General features: G+C 37.8%; 2 protein-coding genes across 2 annotated transcripts in view; one reads left to right on the forward strand and one right to left on the reverse strand.

Moving 5' to 3' along the window:
- LOC115456338 (ryanodine receptor) overlaps window positions 1-18,725 on the forward strand; it is a 158,964-nt gene that overhangs the window by 119,746 nt on the left and 20,493 nt on the right. Inside the window, 15 exon segments of the mRNA XM_030185358.2 lie at window positions 5,320-5,444; window positions 6,102-6,222; window positions 6,576-6,765; window positions 7,029-7,278; window positions 8,090-8,234; window positions 8,910-9,022; window positions 11,013-11,090; window positions 11,901-12,059; window positions 12,712-12,939; window positions 13,431-13,543; window positions 15,325-15,418; window positions 16,103-16,231; window positions 16,869-17,003; window positions 17,559-17,738; window positions 18,013-18,133. Coding sequence (XP_030041218.1) covers window positions 5,320-5,444; window positions 6,102-6,222; window positions 6,576-6,765; window positions 7,029-7,278; window positions 8,090-8,234; window positions 8,910-9,022; window positions 11,013-11,090; window positions 11,901-12,059; window positions 12,712-12,939; window positions 13,431-13,543; window positions 15,325-15,418; window positions 16,103-16,231; window positions 16,869-17,003; window positions 17,559-17,738; window positions 18,013-18,133 — 2,181 coding nt within the window.
- LOC115456339 lies at window positions 216-4,781 on the reverse strand. Its single transcript, XM_030185359.1, has 6 exons — window positions 4,641-4,781; window positions 3,575-4,456; window positions 2,467-2,607; window positions 1,662-1,815; window positions 1,257-1,330; window positions 216-543 (listed from the first exon to the last, which is right to left on the reverse strand). The coding sequence occupies exons 1-6, from the start codon at window positions 4,695-4,697 to the stop codon at window positions 253-255; spliced, it is 1,599 nt and encodes a 532-aa protein (XP_030041219.1). The 5' UTR covers window positions 4,698-4,781; the 3' UTR covers window positions 216-252.

Raw genomic sequence — 18,725 nt, forward strand, 5'->3', positions numbered from 1 at the left:
GTACCTATCCAGGCGGACTCTCAAATATGAGATACCTCCCACCAGTAAAATGTTCTCCTTCACCGTTAAAGCAAACGATTACTCACAAAGAATACACACATCATTTAAGAGAAGTCATGTGTGCCCTTGCAATCTGAAGCCACGGACATTCGACAATCTATTCCAAATCCAACTAGGCTTGACATAAAATCGATTATCGTAAAATGAAACAACAATAAACACATCGCTTTTATTAAATTATTATCTAAGATTTCAAGAAGTATCAGTGTCACTACTGACACTGGAAGTGTCGGTACTCTCTGATTCACTGAACAACTTATAAGCGATGTTGCATTGTTCCTTACAATACTTTTTGAACTTAACACGCTTATTATGATCGCAGTTAAAACTGTTGCAAGTGTTAGAATACGCGAAGTTGCACGCCGAGGTGCATTTTCCAGCGGATACCTTTTTGCAAGCACGTTCGTATTTGTCTCTGAGAATGTTTGTTTTGACGTAGTCGTTTAGTGTCGTTTTGCTTGTGTTGTTACGAATGATATTTGGCTGGAATATAATGTTAAGTATCGGTTAGTGGTATGAAAGAAGAATTGAGGTTAAATTATTTGGAATCATACAGTTAAAATATATTTAGTGCAGTGAATGAATGAATCCTACTAGCAGAATTTTCGACCACGGCGGCCAATCTCAACGGAGATCAGCCGCGCAGGAGATATTATAGTGACAAGTGTGTGCACAATACACAAGCACTCTATTCCTTCACTGTCATAGTCCGGTGAGACGGTAATCCGACCTGAATGGAGAGATCAGGCGCAGGACCAACGGCTTTACGTGATTTCCGAGGCACGGGGGCATCACACCACCAACTTTTTAACTCCGAGCTGTTACTGAGTAATTTTTGTTAAGACGTAAAACCCAGTCACAATTATTTTGGCCCGTCTCGGGATTCGAACCCAGGACCTCAGCGCGATAGTTGTACTCGTACAGCGTTCAATTACAACTACGCCACCGAGGCAGTCAATAGTGCAGTGATATCTATCGCATCAACACCCATAAAAGCGGAAGAATGGAGCAACATGGTCATGAAATTACAACCAAGCTCCTAAAAGATGATAAAAAAGAATCAATCGAATAATTTAGTTTCCTAGTATAGTTAAAATATTGTTCTTGGTGTGCAAAGTGCAAAGGTCTGAATAACGCTTAATGCTAGATTTCAGAGTTAAATGGGCCAGAGAAATGTTATATTTAAAGTATAAGACCTTGTGATTTAATTCCATATATGGAAGGCAGGCAGCGTCTAAATATCTAACCCTCGTCGCATCAACGAATACATCTGAAAATATATAAGACATTCGATATTAAATGTTGCATTAGAATTATGAATAGATGGGAATTATACTGGGTCAATGCATGGGATTTAGCTGGGCTGGTTGCTGGAGCCCGGAGCGGGTTTCCTCGCTATTAACGCACATTAAGCAGCACCCTGGAGCTGAGGTTCTTAGGTCTTGCGACTTCCACCTCTAGCCGGTCAGTTAAGGCAAGGGTCAGAGGGTCTCATTTAGCCCCCACGGAATCAGGGAACGTGGTGTCGCCACTCAACGTCTGCTCGCCACAAAGCCGCCCCTGCGAGCTTATTATTATTAAGTTTGGATAGATTTACTTACCATCCTGTCCTCTATATTTTACGTCACTCTTATTACTCTTCGGTCCTACGAACTCTCGTACACAGCCAGTCTTCGATAGCTCTTTGAACTTGGATTTGAACGCACCTTTACATTTGTATAGTGTGCAGTACGCCTTACCCGCGTATTTACATGCCTTTGAATATAAAATATTATTATTTAAATAATTAAATACAGCTTATAGTATCTCAACTGTCCGTTTAAAGTAGCATATTTACCCAGATTTATCAATTACTAATACGTGTTGCTCGCAAATGACCCCCGTGAAAAATCTTTCTCGCAACAAAAGTCCTTAAATCACTATAGCCAGAGGCCCTAAAGAACGTGAAGCCCCAAGCAAAAGCAAATATATACGACAGTGCTGTCCACACTAGACTCTGCCTGCTACCTCCGTCCACAAGGTATCATAACCTGCCGTAATGGCCCACGTAAGTGTCGCGTAGGGATCAGCCTGTGTATACATCTGGTTCCAAGGGCAGCATAATTATTTATATCCTATTAGCTCCACTGCACTTAGGTTCCCATCAGGTGCAGTGGAGTCACTTTATCCAGCACGTATAAAAAAAATAATATGCATAGATCTGCACTTATTACATCGGGATACAACCGGACGATTGAATTACGTTTTGTCAAATCAATTGAACAAGATCATTAGCGGATTGGTTACCCATAAGGTGGATCAATACCACCTCAACTAAAAATTAAAAACCATTGCGTAAAAACACGGCTCAACGCCCGAAGACAATGGATATTAAGTCTATGTCAAAGAACGTAGTGTTTAATATACCTTATAACATTTCTTAATGACAACCTTCGTGCATGCATCGCCGTATGCCTGTCTCAACACGTTGGTCTTAAATACTTCTTTAGCTAATGTTTGGTCTTCAGGTGACTCGAACGTATCCTTCTCTTTGAGTTTTAGGTCTTTCTGTAAATTTAATTAATTTTCTCTAGTAGGTAAGCAGGTGCAGCCAGGATGCCTTTCTATGGTCATTAACACAAACACACACTACGTATTTATCTCCGAAGGAGTATGCAGAGACGCAATCAGGCACCCACTTTTCGCTAAGTGTGTTCCGTCATATGATGGGATAGGGGGCGAGCCTATCGCTATATCGGACGCAAATTCCACACTCCGGGCTTATACCGAACAGAAAAATCCAAATATCACTTTGCCCGACCCGGTATTCGAATCCAGGACCTCAGAGCACTGTCGTACCGCGCATGCAGTACAGTACAATTACACCACCGAGGAAATAATTAACGCCAAAGGTAAACATAAATGATGTATAGGAATAACATAAGCTATGGATAAGTCTATTGCTATGTCATTTACATACATAATGTTAGATTATAAAAAGGCATTTTAGATATGGCCAAACCTTAAAAACTACAAAGAAACTGCAAATAACTATGAACGAAATATGCATAGGTATATAAACTAACTTCCAAAGGGAATTCTCGATACTGAATGCAGATTTCGTATTTTTTGACTTATCGACTGAATCGAATTATAGAATTTCAATCTTTTCAATATATTTGATAGTTGGTGTACATAAGTGAAGTTATATTTATAGTAATTATTATTATGATAAAGAAAAATATAAAATTATTACAATAATTGAATCACACTTTCATCCCTTGTTTGTACTGTTTTAAAGCACTGAACTTAGCAACGAGCTAACGCTCGGTATATAGTCATGAATAAGAATTAGAAAATCCAATTTAGTTCTCTATCCCTTGAGTGTGACTGATAAGCGGCTGCCGGCAGCCCTTTGAGAGCGACTTTAATGCTCATGAAATTAACTCTATTTTTGTAAACCAATTTTTGACAGTCCAGAAAATCCTTGAGTATAATGTAGGTATACATGTATGTATTCAATGTTATTACTTACGGTGTTGCTCTTAGAAACAATAACCAGAGCAGTCTTAGCTGCTTCGCTTTGCAAACTTCCCATAGGTTTATAATTATCAGCCCTTTTTTTAGGTGCATTATAAATAACCTCCTCTTGCGGTTCTAGTTGTATAGGTTTATTCTTAATTATTTCCTTCCAAATACTCTTAGGAGAAAACTTTTCAGCATAAATAATCTTCTTGATACTTTTAGTGCCGTTATTTTGTTTTATTGTATTGCTAGTCTTTGCTGCAAGTTTATCCTTTCGGGCTTTCATATTGACCTTGTCATTTTTCAAGACTTTTTTGTATCGTGTTTTAGGTGTCTTTGTTGGTTCGACTTTTTTCTTAGTTGATGCCTCTTTGTTTTCAGTGATTTCTTTTATTTTCTTATGTGTATCAATGAAAATTATTTTAGCTTCATTAGGTTTTAAAATAGAAGTATTTTTAATAACTTCCATTGATTCACTTGATGTATTTTCAAAAGTATCTATTGGTGTATTTTTGGCCTTTTGAGCTTCAGGCTTCGGAAATTTTCCTACTACATTACCTTTGGCTCTTTCTTCAGATTCATCATCAGTATCTGCGTCATTATCATCATCGTCATCCTCAGACCAAATCATTTGCGTTGCAGGAAATGATTCAGAATTCGGTCTCTCAGTTGGATTGACCTTAGCATTCATTTTATGATCGTATTTAGCTTTCTTGATACTTTTGAACACTTCATCGATTTCCGCATCGGATGAATAATCTGTGCTTTCCTGCGATTTGTATATTTTCTGTAGTTGTTCATAATTGCTTATTAATTCTTGTAGTACGTTGTTGACTCGTGATATGTTTCTGATGACGTCAGCAAAGATGGCTTCCTCATTGTAATGTCTTTCCTGAAAATTAATCTCTTACAGAATCTAATTATACGAAAAAATTACATTCGTAAAGGTTATTTTATATCTAAAAATCTATGAAAACAAATAAATTGGTTCCATTTCATTAAGTATCTTCATTATTGTATTGTTAAGGTCAATTTAAGACTTAAGATGTAACAAAATGTATGTTAAAATATTTTACCAAAACCGCGTTTGTGACATATAAAAACGTAGTGGCGTAAAAAGCGTAAACCCACATTTAAAATATCATATCAATCAACTTATATAGCGTGGTGATATCAAAATCAAAGTGTTTTATGATTTATTGCTTATCGAAATAGTTATAATTCTTAACCTGCTACCCAGAAGTATAAAAATTGTTTTTATTCCAAGCATCGTAAAGTACAAAACGAACTATGGTATTGAAAATTTAAAAAATCTGTAAATTTATTGGATTGTATTACTAAGATAATTTAAACACATCATCACCTATCAACCTAGGATGTCCACCACAAAACATAGTTCTCCCTTAAGATTTTCAAACCAGTTTAAAGTCTGTATTCAGCGACTAAGACTTTTACCAAGTCTACTTTTTAGTGTTAAAACCCACCATAGTAGTCCACATAAGTGTGTCGCGTTCCGGGATCAGTCTGTGTATATCCGGCTCCAACAGGTCGGCATAATTGTATCGCCTGTCGAGGGGTCTTCTTTGGTCATTCGACATTCTATTGGAAGCCACTCTACTTACCATCTGGTTTCAGGGTCACTTTGCCTTGCACCTATAGAATGAACCTTACACATCTAAAATATCTATAGAATTTCATCTGTATTCTCGCCCTGTCTAGTTATAAAACTGAATTAATATTATTGTTTTGTTACAGTGGATGAGATCCAAGTGGCGTCGTACAAAATGCTTGGATCGTTGTACACGCTCGGGACGGATGCCTCGCTCACTCACGACAGGAAGTATCTCAAGACAGAGATAGAGAGAAACAAACCCGCTTTGGTAAGGGGAAATATATTTTATAGCATCATCACCATCAGCTCGTTGCAGTCCACTGCTGGATGCAGGCTTCTCCCAAGGTACGCCACAGAGCCTGGTCTGCAGCTTTATGCATCCAGTCGCTGCCGGCCTGTGTAAGTCTTCCCGCCATCATGCCAGAGCTGAGAAATCGTTGCAGCGGCATCACATTTTCGCACTAAACTACAAAATCAGAAAGTAAATGTGGGATTTCTGTTGAAAATATTCGTTATTTATGGATGATTTTTGGCAAGATGTTGGCAAAAGTAAAGACGAGTATGTGGTTTTAGTAACGCTGTGTCAAAACGGATCCAAATATAGAGTATAGTCAGGATGGGTAAGCTTAAATGATGAGTCCATTTAATGTAGCGTAAACTTTAATGCACTTTTCTAAAACTAACTTAGCCTAAGCATGTACTTTAATACATGCACGAATGTTCGCGCCATGGTCTACATGACTTCCCAGAGCGTGCAGGCGCACCTGATTAGTCGGTGACATGTCACGTGACGCGTCTGCGCGCACCGCGTTTCGGATACTCGTCATTACGTAGTGTATCGTGCAGGCAACGTACCTTGACCTATGCGGATACGGACTTGCGACTAGTCCCCTTATAAAATTTATAACTAGACTATTTTCTGCAGGGTTCGTGTCTCGGCGCGTTCAGTTCAACGTTCCCCGTCGCGTTTCTGGAGCCGCATCTCAACAAACACAACCAGTTCTCGTTGCTCAACAGGATCGCCGATCACTCGCTGGAAGCTCAGGGTGAGATAAAATAAATGATTAAGAATATTTTAGCCACGTTAGGACAGTTTGCAAACTCTTTGCTGGTAGGATATATTTTATATCCGCTCGGATAATGACAACTGTACACAAGGTGTTAAAACCCACCATAGTGGCTCACGTAAGTGTGTCGCGTTTCAGTATCAGCCTGTGTATATATCCGGTTCCAACAGGCCGGCATAATTGTGTCGACTGTCGAGGGGAAATCATCTCTCGTCAGTCGACATTCTGTTAAACCCTACTCCACTATCAGGTACAGCGAGGTCACTTTGCAGTGGCCTTACAAAAAAACCTCTAAAAAATTGATGAAAGAAGCCAAAGTACCTATCCCACAGATATAATGGCGAAAATGGAACAATCGATGCCAACGCTAGAGACCATTCTGGGAGAAGTGGACCAGTTCGTGGAGTCGGACAAGACGTACAACGAAGCGCCTCACATTATCGACGTGGTGTTGCCGCTGCTCTGCTCGTACTTGCCATTCTGGTGGGCACAAGGGCCTGACAACGTCACTCCTACTGGCGGGTAAGTTATTTAGTTAAAAGATATTTATTGCTCGGATACCGACATCTATGGAGGGTGTAAAACCCGTCATAGTTGCTCACGTAAGTGTGTCGCTTTCCGAGATCAGCCTATGTATATTTGGTTTCAAATATACCGATATAACAGTCGACTGACGAGGGTTAATCGTCTCTCGTTAGTCGATACTTTATCTAGACGCTTCTTCACTTACCATCAAGTGTAGTAATACTGCCTTGCCCGTATGAAAATAAACTTTTTTATTGCAGTAACCACGTAACCATGGTCACAGCTGAACACATGAACCAACTCCTCAAGAACGTCCTGAAGTTAATCAAGAAGAACATCGGTAACGAAAGCGCTCCGTGGATGACCAGAATCGCGACCTACACCCAACAGATCATCATCAACAGCTCAGAGGAACTCCTGAGGGACTCGTTCCTTCCTCTGGCTGAGAGGGTCAGAAAACGTACAGACACCATGTTCCATAAGGAGGAGAGCTTGAGAGGGTTCATTAAGGTGAGTTGGAGGTGATATTCTAGGTCTGGTTACTTTAGTTAAAATTAACTAGGGTTCTAGAAAATTCGAAGGTGTTTTCAGGAAAAAAAACTATCCGTTCAAGAATTTTTTTTCATCTCGTATTCAAAAGAAAGTATTTTGATCCTTTTATTTCCCCTTACCTGCCAGCCCGAGCTGGTTACTTCGGTTTGTACCTTGTTTTAAATCTAAATTTTATCCCTAATTTAAAATGTCCATAGTTATATAAGTAACTAGCTTTTGCTCGCGGCTTCGCCCGCGTGATGGAGTTTTCCGGGATAAAAGTCCCACTATATATTTTCCCGGGATAGTAGCCTATAACCTTCCCAGGGTCTTATACTATCTCCATACCAAATTTTGCTTTCTTATACCACGTCTTATGTCACGTCCCGTTCCCGTGGGAACGGTATAAAAAGTATCCTATGTCCATCTCCTGGTTCTAAGCTATCTCTCCACCAATTTTCAGCCAAATCGGTTTATCCGTTCTTGAGTTAAAATAGTGTAACTAACACCACTTTTTTATATATATAGATATTAATTGTTGTTTAGAAATAATAATCATTATTCTTATACATTTATCTGACGTATCATAAGTGCAACTTTGGTCGCCTACGTGATAAATAAAGTTTTTTTTTTTATTTTATTATTTTTAATAAATATTTAGTGGTTTAACTAACTTACTTATACCACCTGTTTGACAAAAAAAATATTGGAACACGTAAAAAATCATTACTGTTTTTATCAAGCCAAAGCGCTGATTGTTCCTTCTCATAATTTAATTATCTCCACACAGTCATCTACAGACGACACTTCGCAAGTGGAATCTCAGATCCAAGAGGACTGGCAGTTGTTAGTGAGAGACATATACTCGTTCTACCCGCTGCTCATCAAGTACGTGGACTTGCAGAGGAACCATTGGCTGAGGAACAACATACCAGGTAATCTGGATAAGGGGTTAGGCAGGGTTTTTTTTAATTGTTTTGAAAGAATTTCTCACCATAGCGATTTGTTTTTACTTTCCTAACATAGAATATGCCATATTATACACATATAAATATTATGTCAATACCAATTATAATTTTTCATTTATGTAAACATGTTTATGAGTTTCTATGTTTAATAGCAAAATTTATGTTGAAACATTTTAAAGTTTAGAATTTGTTCAATTACTTTTGTGGCTGACTGTACCTATAATTATATTCTTAAGTTCAGCGATTTAATCGCACTTGTCTGCCAAAACATATAATGCCATACTGATTAACATACATACACAGTATCACGTCTCTATCCCATAAGGGTAGGCAGAGACTATGGATTGCCACTTTGCACGATTCTGGCATACTGCTCTCGCTTCCTCCACCTTCATCAATCTTTTCATGTATTCCCACCGATTCAGGTTACTTTCGACCTGGCCTTTACTAAGAATATCAGATATCTGACATTCGAAGGTTCGGTGCGGTCGACCCCATCAGCTCTTCCATCCACATTCGCCTTACAAACCCTCTTTGTCTCTTATCATCCATCCTCTCCAAATGCCCAAAGCACCTTCGCATACCCTTATACTAAATAATCTATACTTATCCTATATCACTTGTTATCCTTACAATAATCAGAGGCGGAAGAGCTGTACAACCACGTGGCAGAGATCTTCAATATATGGTCGAAGAGTCAGTACTTCCTCAAGGAGGAGCAGAACTTCATATCCGCTAACGAGATTGACAATATGGTGAGTAGTTGCAATGGAGGTTTGTTACACGTTGATTATCTAAAGCTGGCACTTAGTACTCACACCAACACGATGTATGACGTCATGTCAGACGCCAGATGTAGACAGTAATATTGCTTTACACGGCATTGTGAGGAGTTTCCTCACTTTGAATCCCTAACCGCCGGTGGCTTGGGTTATTTTTATATGCATTACTAGCTGACCCGACAGACGTTGTCCTGTCTTAACTATGTATGCACGCGCACCAGAGACCAACGCGCACATTCTGTCGATCACTGACAACTTATGTAAAATGAATATTGTCGTTAAATTTTCTAATTTTCCGCGCAATTTTTTGAATTTGTTCTTTCATAAGAACCTTCTCCCGACAATAACAAACACAACAACAAAAAAATTGCGTAATCAATCCAGCCGTTCACGCGTGATGGCGTGACCAAGGGAAATAGGGATTTATTTATATATATAGATTATTTAAAGATATGTATAACAATGTAAAAAATATGAGCCCTGAATTACATACTGTCCCACAGTTGGACACGGGCCTCCTCTACTAAAGGGATTAGGCTTTAGTCCACCACACTAGCCTAGTGCGGATTGGTAGACTTCACACACCCTCAAAAATTCTCATAGAGAACTTCTCAGGTATACAGGTTTCCTCACGAAGTTTTACTTCAACGTTAAAGCAAGCGATATTTTACAAAGAATATGAACAGACCTTTAGAAAAATCAGCGTCTTTGCCGTTGGGTTTTAAACCTGCGGATTCGTCTTGGCAGTGCGTTCCACTCCCAACCAAGCTATCGCCGCTGAACTAGGCTATCAGATACATAGATGCAAACAAATCTTACTATATTTTTCTACTTTTGATGAGTGATCGTTACGTTGTCATGGCGAGGCGTTTATTCACTAACACGACTCACGCGCAACATATCAATGTGTTGTACGCGTCCGCTTTAGATAATTCATACTAGATGTAGTGTTAAATTTAGAATACTGGATCTTAAGTCCTTTAGAAATAAGGTATAAAGTGTTTTAATTAATCAATGTTTTGTCACTTCCTGATATTTGAGAGACAGAAACAAAACATTGGTTAGTTTGATCACTGAGTATTTGCAAGCGACCTAATAGATAGAAGTAATCAATAAATTAAGTAGTAAAAGTAAATGTGTGTATGTATGGTTTGTTTTTAACCGACTTCATAAAAGAGAGGGGTCTCCTTCGTTCCTCTTTTTTATTAATTCCTAGCCATTAAATTACTTCTCGTTAATCAAGCACAACACTTTTAAGTTGATTGTTTTTAATCTAAATATAGCTACTATTAGTATTGTATCTTAGGTGTTTATGGCTCAAATTGCAGTTTAAGGATTTAAGCAACCACTGACTATTTCTTCAGTATTTAAAAACAAACTGTAATACAATATTTATAGTGTTAAACTTTGAACAAATGTGCTGTAAGGATTTAAATGGAGTTGTTAGTTGTTTGTAATAATATTCATAAATGTTAGAATTTCGTTTTTAGAAGCGTTGTAGTATTACAATCCTTGTATGGACGTAGCTGTTAACAATAGTTAGTTAGATAAAACTTAGTGGTTGTCAATAGAGATTATGTAGATTTTATGTCGTAGTTCATCGATACCCATTAAAATATCGGATATATAAAAATATAATAGACCTATGTATTTGTGATTGGCAGATTGGACTACAAGTCGATTAATTTTTTATAACGTTACGCTTTTTAACTATCCTTTTTTTTTGCTTTTAGTTTTTTTAAACTCGATATCAATATATTATTTATGTTTGTTTTACAACGACATATTGATATATCCAATTCGCGGTAGGTTTTATTTCAAAGTGTATACATAAATATTATATATTTATTTAGGCCTTAGTCCACCACGCTCACCTAGTGCAAGATGCAAAAATTAATATCGATAAAATAATCACATCGACAATGCTTCTAGTAATTAGTTAAGCTAGCAAAATTATTTTCAGGTGCTAATAATGCCGACTGCTACTCGTCGTGTGACGGCTGTGGTAGACGGAACACCGCAAAGCGGTGGCAAGGTTCGAGTATGTATATATTTATATATTTAGAGTGACGGCTTAGCGGCTGGTATGCTTCGCTTTGCCTATGCTTCTGGTTATCTATGGTATGGTGGCTCGACTCTATCTATGCTTTGGTCTATGCACAGGGTTTCCGAATGCAGACCACCAATTTTGTATTACCGATTTTTATCGGATGGTTTTAGTGACTGAATAAAGGTTTGACATCCATATGTTTCCCCTAATTTATCTACATTAGTCAACATCATAAAAGAAATTAGAATATGGCAAAGAAACACGACTTCGGATCATTTTATTGTGATTGGCTGAGAGACTATCACGTGACTAACGCATTGGGCTCTCGACCAATCACAAACATCAAAACAAACATGGAATTTCGAGTTGCGTTTTCTGGAACATTCTAAGGGGGCAGATTTTGTTCCCTTTGTGTTTTTTTTTTTGTCGTATAAATTATTCAGTCGTCTGCATTCGGTGAATACACTTTCAAAACTTTACCTTTCACGTTCTATTTATTTAAAATATCCACTTCTATTAGTTATGAAGAATTTTATCTATAAATTATCTTGACCTTTTTATGATTCTACTAAATATTTTGCTGTAAATATTTCTTGTGAGACGTCTTTCTAAATCTAAAACTACTGTTAAATGATTGCCTACTAAATATTATTTTCTCTACACTTTTTGAAGCTTTAGTATAAAACTAATAACTATTTAAATAATAGCCTACTAAATCATTTCTACACTTCTACATTTAATAGCTTCTTCGCTTATACAGTACCAACCCCACGGACCCCACTAACCCAACCACTTTTACAGAAAAAGAAGAAGCACCGTGACAAGAAACGTGACAAAGATAAGGAGGTTCAGGCATCGTTGATGGTGGCCTGTCTGAAGAGGCTGTTACCTGTGGGATTGAACCTCTTCGCTGGCAGGGAGCAGGAGTTGGTGCAACACTGCAAGGATCGGTTCCTTAAGGTATTAATATCCTATAACTTATAGGTGCTCGGTAACGTAACCCCACTGCATCTGATGGTAAGTAAAGTGGAGTCCAATATAATGTGGCTAAGAGATTATTAACTTGATAGTCGACACAATTATGCCGGCCTGTTGAAACATGTACACAGGCTGATCCCGGAACTCGACACACGTATGCCACTATGGTGGGTTTTAACACCTTGTGTACGGTGGTCTTGTTGGTTGAATTTATCTCTGATAGGTTTTCAGGATTGCCTTTTTTATAATAAACAATAATATTTGATTTACACCAAAGCAATCTTCGAACGATATTCAACTAATAGTAATATTAATAGCAATTTCTAATGAATCAATATCCAAAACGCAGTAACTTACGATTTATTTGTCTTATTCCCAAATTATCAATAGCAAAGGGCTGGTAGGTTAGCTAGGTTAGGGCTCATGTCCCCGCCGGTGAGGATCGCGACGCGTTATCCTTCTATTTCCCCCTACCTGACAGCCCGAGTAGGTTATATAAGTAATTTTAATAGTTGTTTAGAAATAATAATAATTATTCTTATGCTTTGTTTTGACGTATCATAAGTGCAACTTTGTTCGCCTACGTGATAAATAAAGTATTTTATTTTGTTTCATTTATCAACTTTCCTTGCAGAAAATGTCAGAACACGACGTAGCGGAGTTCGCGAAGACCCAACTGACGTTACCAGACAAAATCGACCCGGCGGACGAAATGTCCTGGCAGCACTATCTGTACAGCAAGCTAGGGTCGAAGAGCAAGACGGCCATCACTGTGGATACGGCGGAGAATAAAGCCAAGATCATAGATGATACAGTGGAGAGGATTGTTGCTATGAGCAAAGTGCTGTTTGGTTTGCATATGGTGAGTTCGTATCCGTCTCCTTGCGGTTCACCGATGCTGGGGGTCATTAGTCATCAGGGAAACAGTCATTCGCGCACGATGTTGTGCCATCTGGTTCGGTTTTTGGCGACATAAACTGCTTTAGCAGTGGCGAAGCGTTCATCCAACCCGATTCCTACCGGCTTCCCTTTTAGGTTTATTCACGTTTATCTTAATTTTAGTTTTCTGTTAAATTGGCTACGACGTATTAACTAAGGATTTTTTTCAAAACCCATGCTTTGTTTGTTTGTTATTAAACAGTTTATGCTGAGATGGCCACCTATTTATTGCGGTCGGACATAAAATGTTATAAGTACCCAGAGTTTATTTTTTGTTAGTATGTATACATCACGGGTACCGCGATAATATTTATTTTTTCTTTCTTTCTTTCTTTTTCATCAGAATTCTTCGACTGCAAAAATAAGTTTTATGTTCTTTTTATTATTTATATTTTATTGTTTATTTAACGTTAGATCGACCATCCGCAACAAATGAGCAAGAACGTGTATCGGTCAGTGGTATCTATTCAAAGGAAACGGGCTGTCATCGCGTGCTTCAGGCAAACCTCCCTGCACTCGCTGCCAAGGTCCAAATTATGTGTGACGTACTAACCTGACTAGTGTGAAATGTAGTACGCTGTGTGATAATTGTGAATAGATCTAATGTCTTCGAATGGAATTGAGGTTTAGATGTATTAGCATGTTTTGTACTTTTGTTATCTATACTAATATATAAAGGTGAAAAGTTTGTTTGAACGTCCTAATCTACTACTAAACTGATATTTTTTTTTTACTAATACGAAGTTATATTACTCTTGACTGCTGTAGGCTTAACTTTTATCACGGAAAAACTTTTTCAAGGCAAATTTTAGTTTAATTTAAGTCTACTTATAGTTTCAGTAGTTGTCACAAAGGTTTGCTCTAAAACGTAATACATCCTTTACTGTTAGTTAACGAAAGAATGTATTTATGTTTATTTTGTAGCTACAACATGATAATTAAGGTTTCTGTTAATCAAAGTTAGTTGATTCGAAATTTCCGTTCAGAGCTTATCAGCTTTCATTAACATATTCATAATTAAAGATAAATACGTGAATGTGTTGCAATAAATATGAATGCTAGTACTAAACCCCTAACCAACCAGCGTGTGAGTAACAGCGTGTGTCATGCATGCGGCCGGAAGGCGACCAAGCCGAAGCCGCGCGCCAGCAGCTGGACGCGCGTGCTGTGCGCCGCCCGCAAGCGCGCCGCCGTCGCGTGTCTGCGCTCGCTGCATCTCTACAGGCTCAGCCGGTCAGTCTGCACACACACCACCAACGATCTCAACACTGTGACACGCACACACAAACACAACCAATGATCTCATCACTGTGACACACACACGACCAACGATCTCATCACTGTGACACACACAAATACGACCAATGATCTCATCACTGTGACACACACTCGACCAACAATCTCACCACTGTGACACACACACGACCAACGATCTCACCACTGTGACACACACACGACCAACAATCTCACCACTGTGACACACACATGCACACTTATATACACCTTTAGTCTCCAAAGGTGTAAATAGAAATGCAACGAGTACAGATTTTTTTTCTTCGTTTATTCCTTCCCGTGATGTAATAAGGAGCGAGGCTATCGCCATACCGAACACAAATTACACACTCCAGGCTCCAGGCTGATACTAAACAGAAAAACTCCATAACTGGTCTGACCCGGGCTTTGAATCCGAGTTCACCAGTACAATTAAATATAGAAAGTATCAAGAAAAAAAGGAACTTTCACTCTTAATATTATTTTAAACGAACCTTTTATACCGCTTTACAGACACACTGCTTCTGTTTTTTAGCGCATTGAGATCCTGTGGAGCTGACGATACCCTGACAACTTTAATGCGCAAGCGCATAATGGAGACTGCATGATTCGGCACTTAATTTTGTATCATCATTATTTGTCTATATACACCATAAATATTTAAATAAGTTAATTTCACTCAACTCGCAGCCGTTTTCAATAAATTATCCCAATCTTAATCTTTAATCTGATCGCAAGTTAAAACCAATCAAAACATTTTTTTATAGCATTTCAAAATAACTATGCTCTGATTGGTCCATTTTGGCGACCGATAGGAAAAAACAATCAGTCGTTTACTGAAATCGGTTATGAAAATAATTAAATCAATCTCATGAAAAAGAAAATGTCCTACGTTGATGAGTCGAAGGTCGGACATGTGAAATATCCGATTTTTTTTTATTAAATATGAATATTACAGGAGTTACATCCAAAATTAAAACGTACCCTTAATGACCAATGTGGAAGTCAAGAAATTTAAATTCCTTTTTTTTTTCAGACATCGTGCTTGCAACATTTTCGCTCGTACTTATTACGAGCTGTGGTTAGAGGAAGAGAACATCGGACAAGAAGTTATGATTGAAGATTTGACGGTAAACTTAATTAAGTATTCATACGTTTAATAGGGTATTTCACTTATTTGTATTTATATCTTTTATAAAATATGACATAAAAATAGACAGAAGACACCGTTAAAATCCGGTGAAAAATCTGTATCTTATAAGCAGTAGGGGTGAGTGTCAAAAAACAGAAAAGGGACGAAATACTTGCGTGTGACGTCAGCGGGCAATGCGATGCGTGCGAATGAAAGAGATGGTGCGATATCCCTACTCCACGCCCACTCCTGCACGTAGCAATATTTGGAATATGAATTACCGGCTTGTTTCTTATCGAATTTTCATACTGTTTTGACAGAAGGATTTTTTTTTGTACTAATTGCTATTACATATTATAAAATGCATAAAATCAAATATAGTCAAATACCCTATTAGGCTATTATCACTTTTTTTGTAACATAATTTATAATCTGTGCCTATTTATTGTTTTAATTTTGTAAAAATATTAACTTGCAATTATTTACGGATAATTAAATTAATAATTGTTTTGTACTGAATAAATATTTATTTATTTCTTTAACCATGAGTTACTACATTTTTGAAAGTAATGTGCTTATACTGTAGACGTCTAACAATCAAATAGGACCTTAAAAAGTAATTCTAATGTACAAATACTTCTAAATTTAAAATATATTCGTAATAAACTTTATTTTCCTATAGCAATCGTTCGAAGACGCGGAGCTGAAGAAGAGTGACGTGGTAGAGGAGGAGGGCAAGCCTGACCCTCTGACGCAGCTCGTCACCACCTTCTGCAGAGGAGCTATGACCGAACGGTCAGGGGCTTTACAGGTATGTTTACATCTGATGTCTTAGAATGACGAGCGCAGTGTAATATAGGTACTGCTTGTGAGTAATCTCGTCACTAACGGTTTTTTCGTCTCATTATTCAATTATACTATGTAAAGTTAGTCGAGGGACCTGTTTAAAGAGGGTATTTAGTGTTCGATTCTCGTCTAAATATAACAAAATAGAGGAAGTCTCGCTATATATTTTCGAGAGATAGAAAGTAGTCTAGGTCTTTCTCCTAAGTCTTAAACTATTTCCATACCAAATTTCAACGAAATCTGTTGGGTAATTTGAAGTTTATCGCGTTTAGATACACGGACAGATGCGGCAGAGGACTTTGATTTATAATATATTTTTTTGAACTCTCTGAGAAGAACAATTCCGTCATACATATTTGGTGCGTAACTTTAACTGTTTACTCAGCGTACGGAACGTAAGTTCTTAAAAGGAATGAATTTTCCCCGTTTTTACAACATTTGTATTATACTTACTATTGTATGCTTGTATTTATCCGAAAGAAAAAGCATAAGAAGAAGCATTGTGTAATGCTAAAAAGGCAAAGGGAGACACTTAGGCAATACAGTTATTCCTATTTTTGAAGTGTCTAGTGTCTACAACCAAGAATAATTTTGTAACGCAGGAAGATCCTCTATACATGTCGTACGCACACATCATCGCGAAGTCATGCGGAGAGGAAGAGGAGGAAGGCGGAGGGGAAGAGGAAGAGGGAGGCGGAGAAGCGGAGGGCGAGGAAGAAGGTGGTCCTAGTATTCACGTGAGTGGCTAATATGTTTTATAGTGTGTTTTTAAATATGACAATATGCGATCGTTTTAAGTATTATTAACTATTAAATTGTAATATTATTTTGTATTGTTGACAATACGTTATTGATGATTTGGTTGTGTTGTACTGTTACAAGCAGAAAACAATGGAAATGTTCATGGTATGTATGTAAAAGTTGACAAGATAAAATCTATTGAAATAGTTTTTTCGGGACTCTAGTTTCTACAATTCCTGTTATATAGTATTTCTCAAAATAAATGTGTGTAACGAAATAGTTTTTACGACTAATTATTAAACGAAAAATTGTGATCTGTTTTTTTTTTTGTTTGTTTTGGTCTATTCATTCTATATCTATATTATTTGACAGAATGAATGTATTAAGACAAACAAAAGGACAGACAACAGTCCGTGTCTTCTCCTACGACATTGGCAACATCGCGTGTTATCCATGGAACTCCAACCTAAAAATTTAATAGAATAGACACACTATATTAAGAAATTAAAGTTGTGGGAAAAATGCATCATATTTTACCACCACCTTCACAGGAGCAAGAAATGGAAAAACAAAAATTACTATTCCACCAAGCGCGTCTCGCGGACCGCGGCGTGGCCGAGATGGTCCTCCTCCACATCTCCGCCTCCAAGGGAGTGCCCAGCGACATGGTGATGAAGACCTTGCAGCTCGGCATCTCCATACTGCGCGGCGGCAACATCGATATACAGATGGTATGTGTTTGATAATAGATGGCGCTGTACCAGAAGTCTATTCGGTCATGTGTCAGAAATGTAAACCGATTTACCCGTTTGTCAGTTATTCTATAAAATCCATATGTATAGTATTTTATACTAACGTAGCTATGACTCGGCCAGGTGGACAAATAAATACATCTTAAAATATAATAGTTTTGAAGCGGGAAACATATTTATTTCCATTTCTTGTACAACTTATCGCCATTTATATTTAGCTGAACTTAGCAAAATACATTTCTTTTTCTTGCAGGGCATGTTAAACCACCTGAAAGACAAGAAAGACGTAGGCTTCTTCACATCCATTGCCGGTCTCATGAACTCCTGCTCTGTGCTCGACTTGGACGCCTTCGAGAGAAACACGAAGGCGGAAGGTATGTGGCTAATAACATTTTTTACCAGACTGTTTGAGAAGATTGTACCAATTTAACCATATAGCGTCTTTAATTTTTGTTTCGCATAGAAATAAAATCATGTTTGCGTTTTTATATTAATGCAGTGGACAAACTAAGTGATCTGGAGACATTTTTTTAAAATCCATAATTCAACGGCAATCGTAGATTTAATACTAAACTTTATTTAGTTATTAGACTTTTATCTATGTCATGTCATTGATTAACGTGAAGCTTACTTTTATTCGGAATATCGCACAGTAGAACTATTGTTATGTGAAAGGTCTAACACGATGGTATTTCTTGAGCACTTGCAGTCTAGGCCTTCTATAATTTTATCATTCACGCGGGCAGTATTGTGGAAGTCTACCCTATAATTATGTATATTGATTACCTCGGTGGCGTCGTTGTAATGCGTACACTTTACGAGGCTATGGTGCTAAGATCCTTGGTTCGAATCCCGGGTCGGGTAAAATTTTTTAACTGGGTTTCTGCATCTTAAAAATTATTCAGTCGCTGCTCAGAGTCAGCGGTCTCTCCGGTCATATCGGATTCTCTCACAGGACTATGAGAG

Source organism: Manduca sexta, chromosome 2 (assembly GCF_014839805.1).
Source record: "Manduca sexta isolate Smith_Timp_Sample1 chromosome 2, JHU_Msex_v1.0, whole genome shotgun sequence".
NCBI classification, from domain to species: domain Eukaryota; kingdom Metazoa; phylum Arthropoda; class Insecta; order Lepidoptera; family Sphingidae; genus Manduca; species Manduca sexta.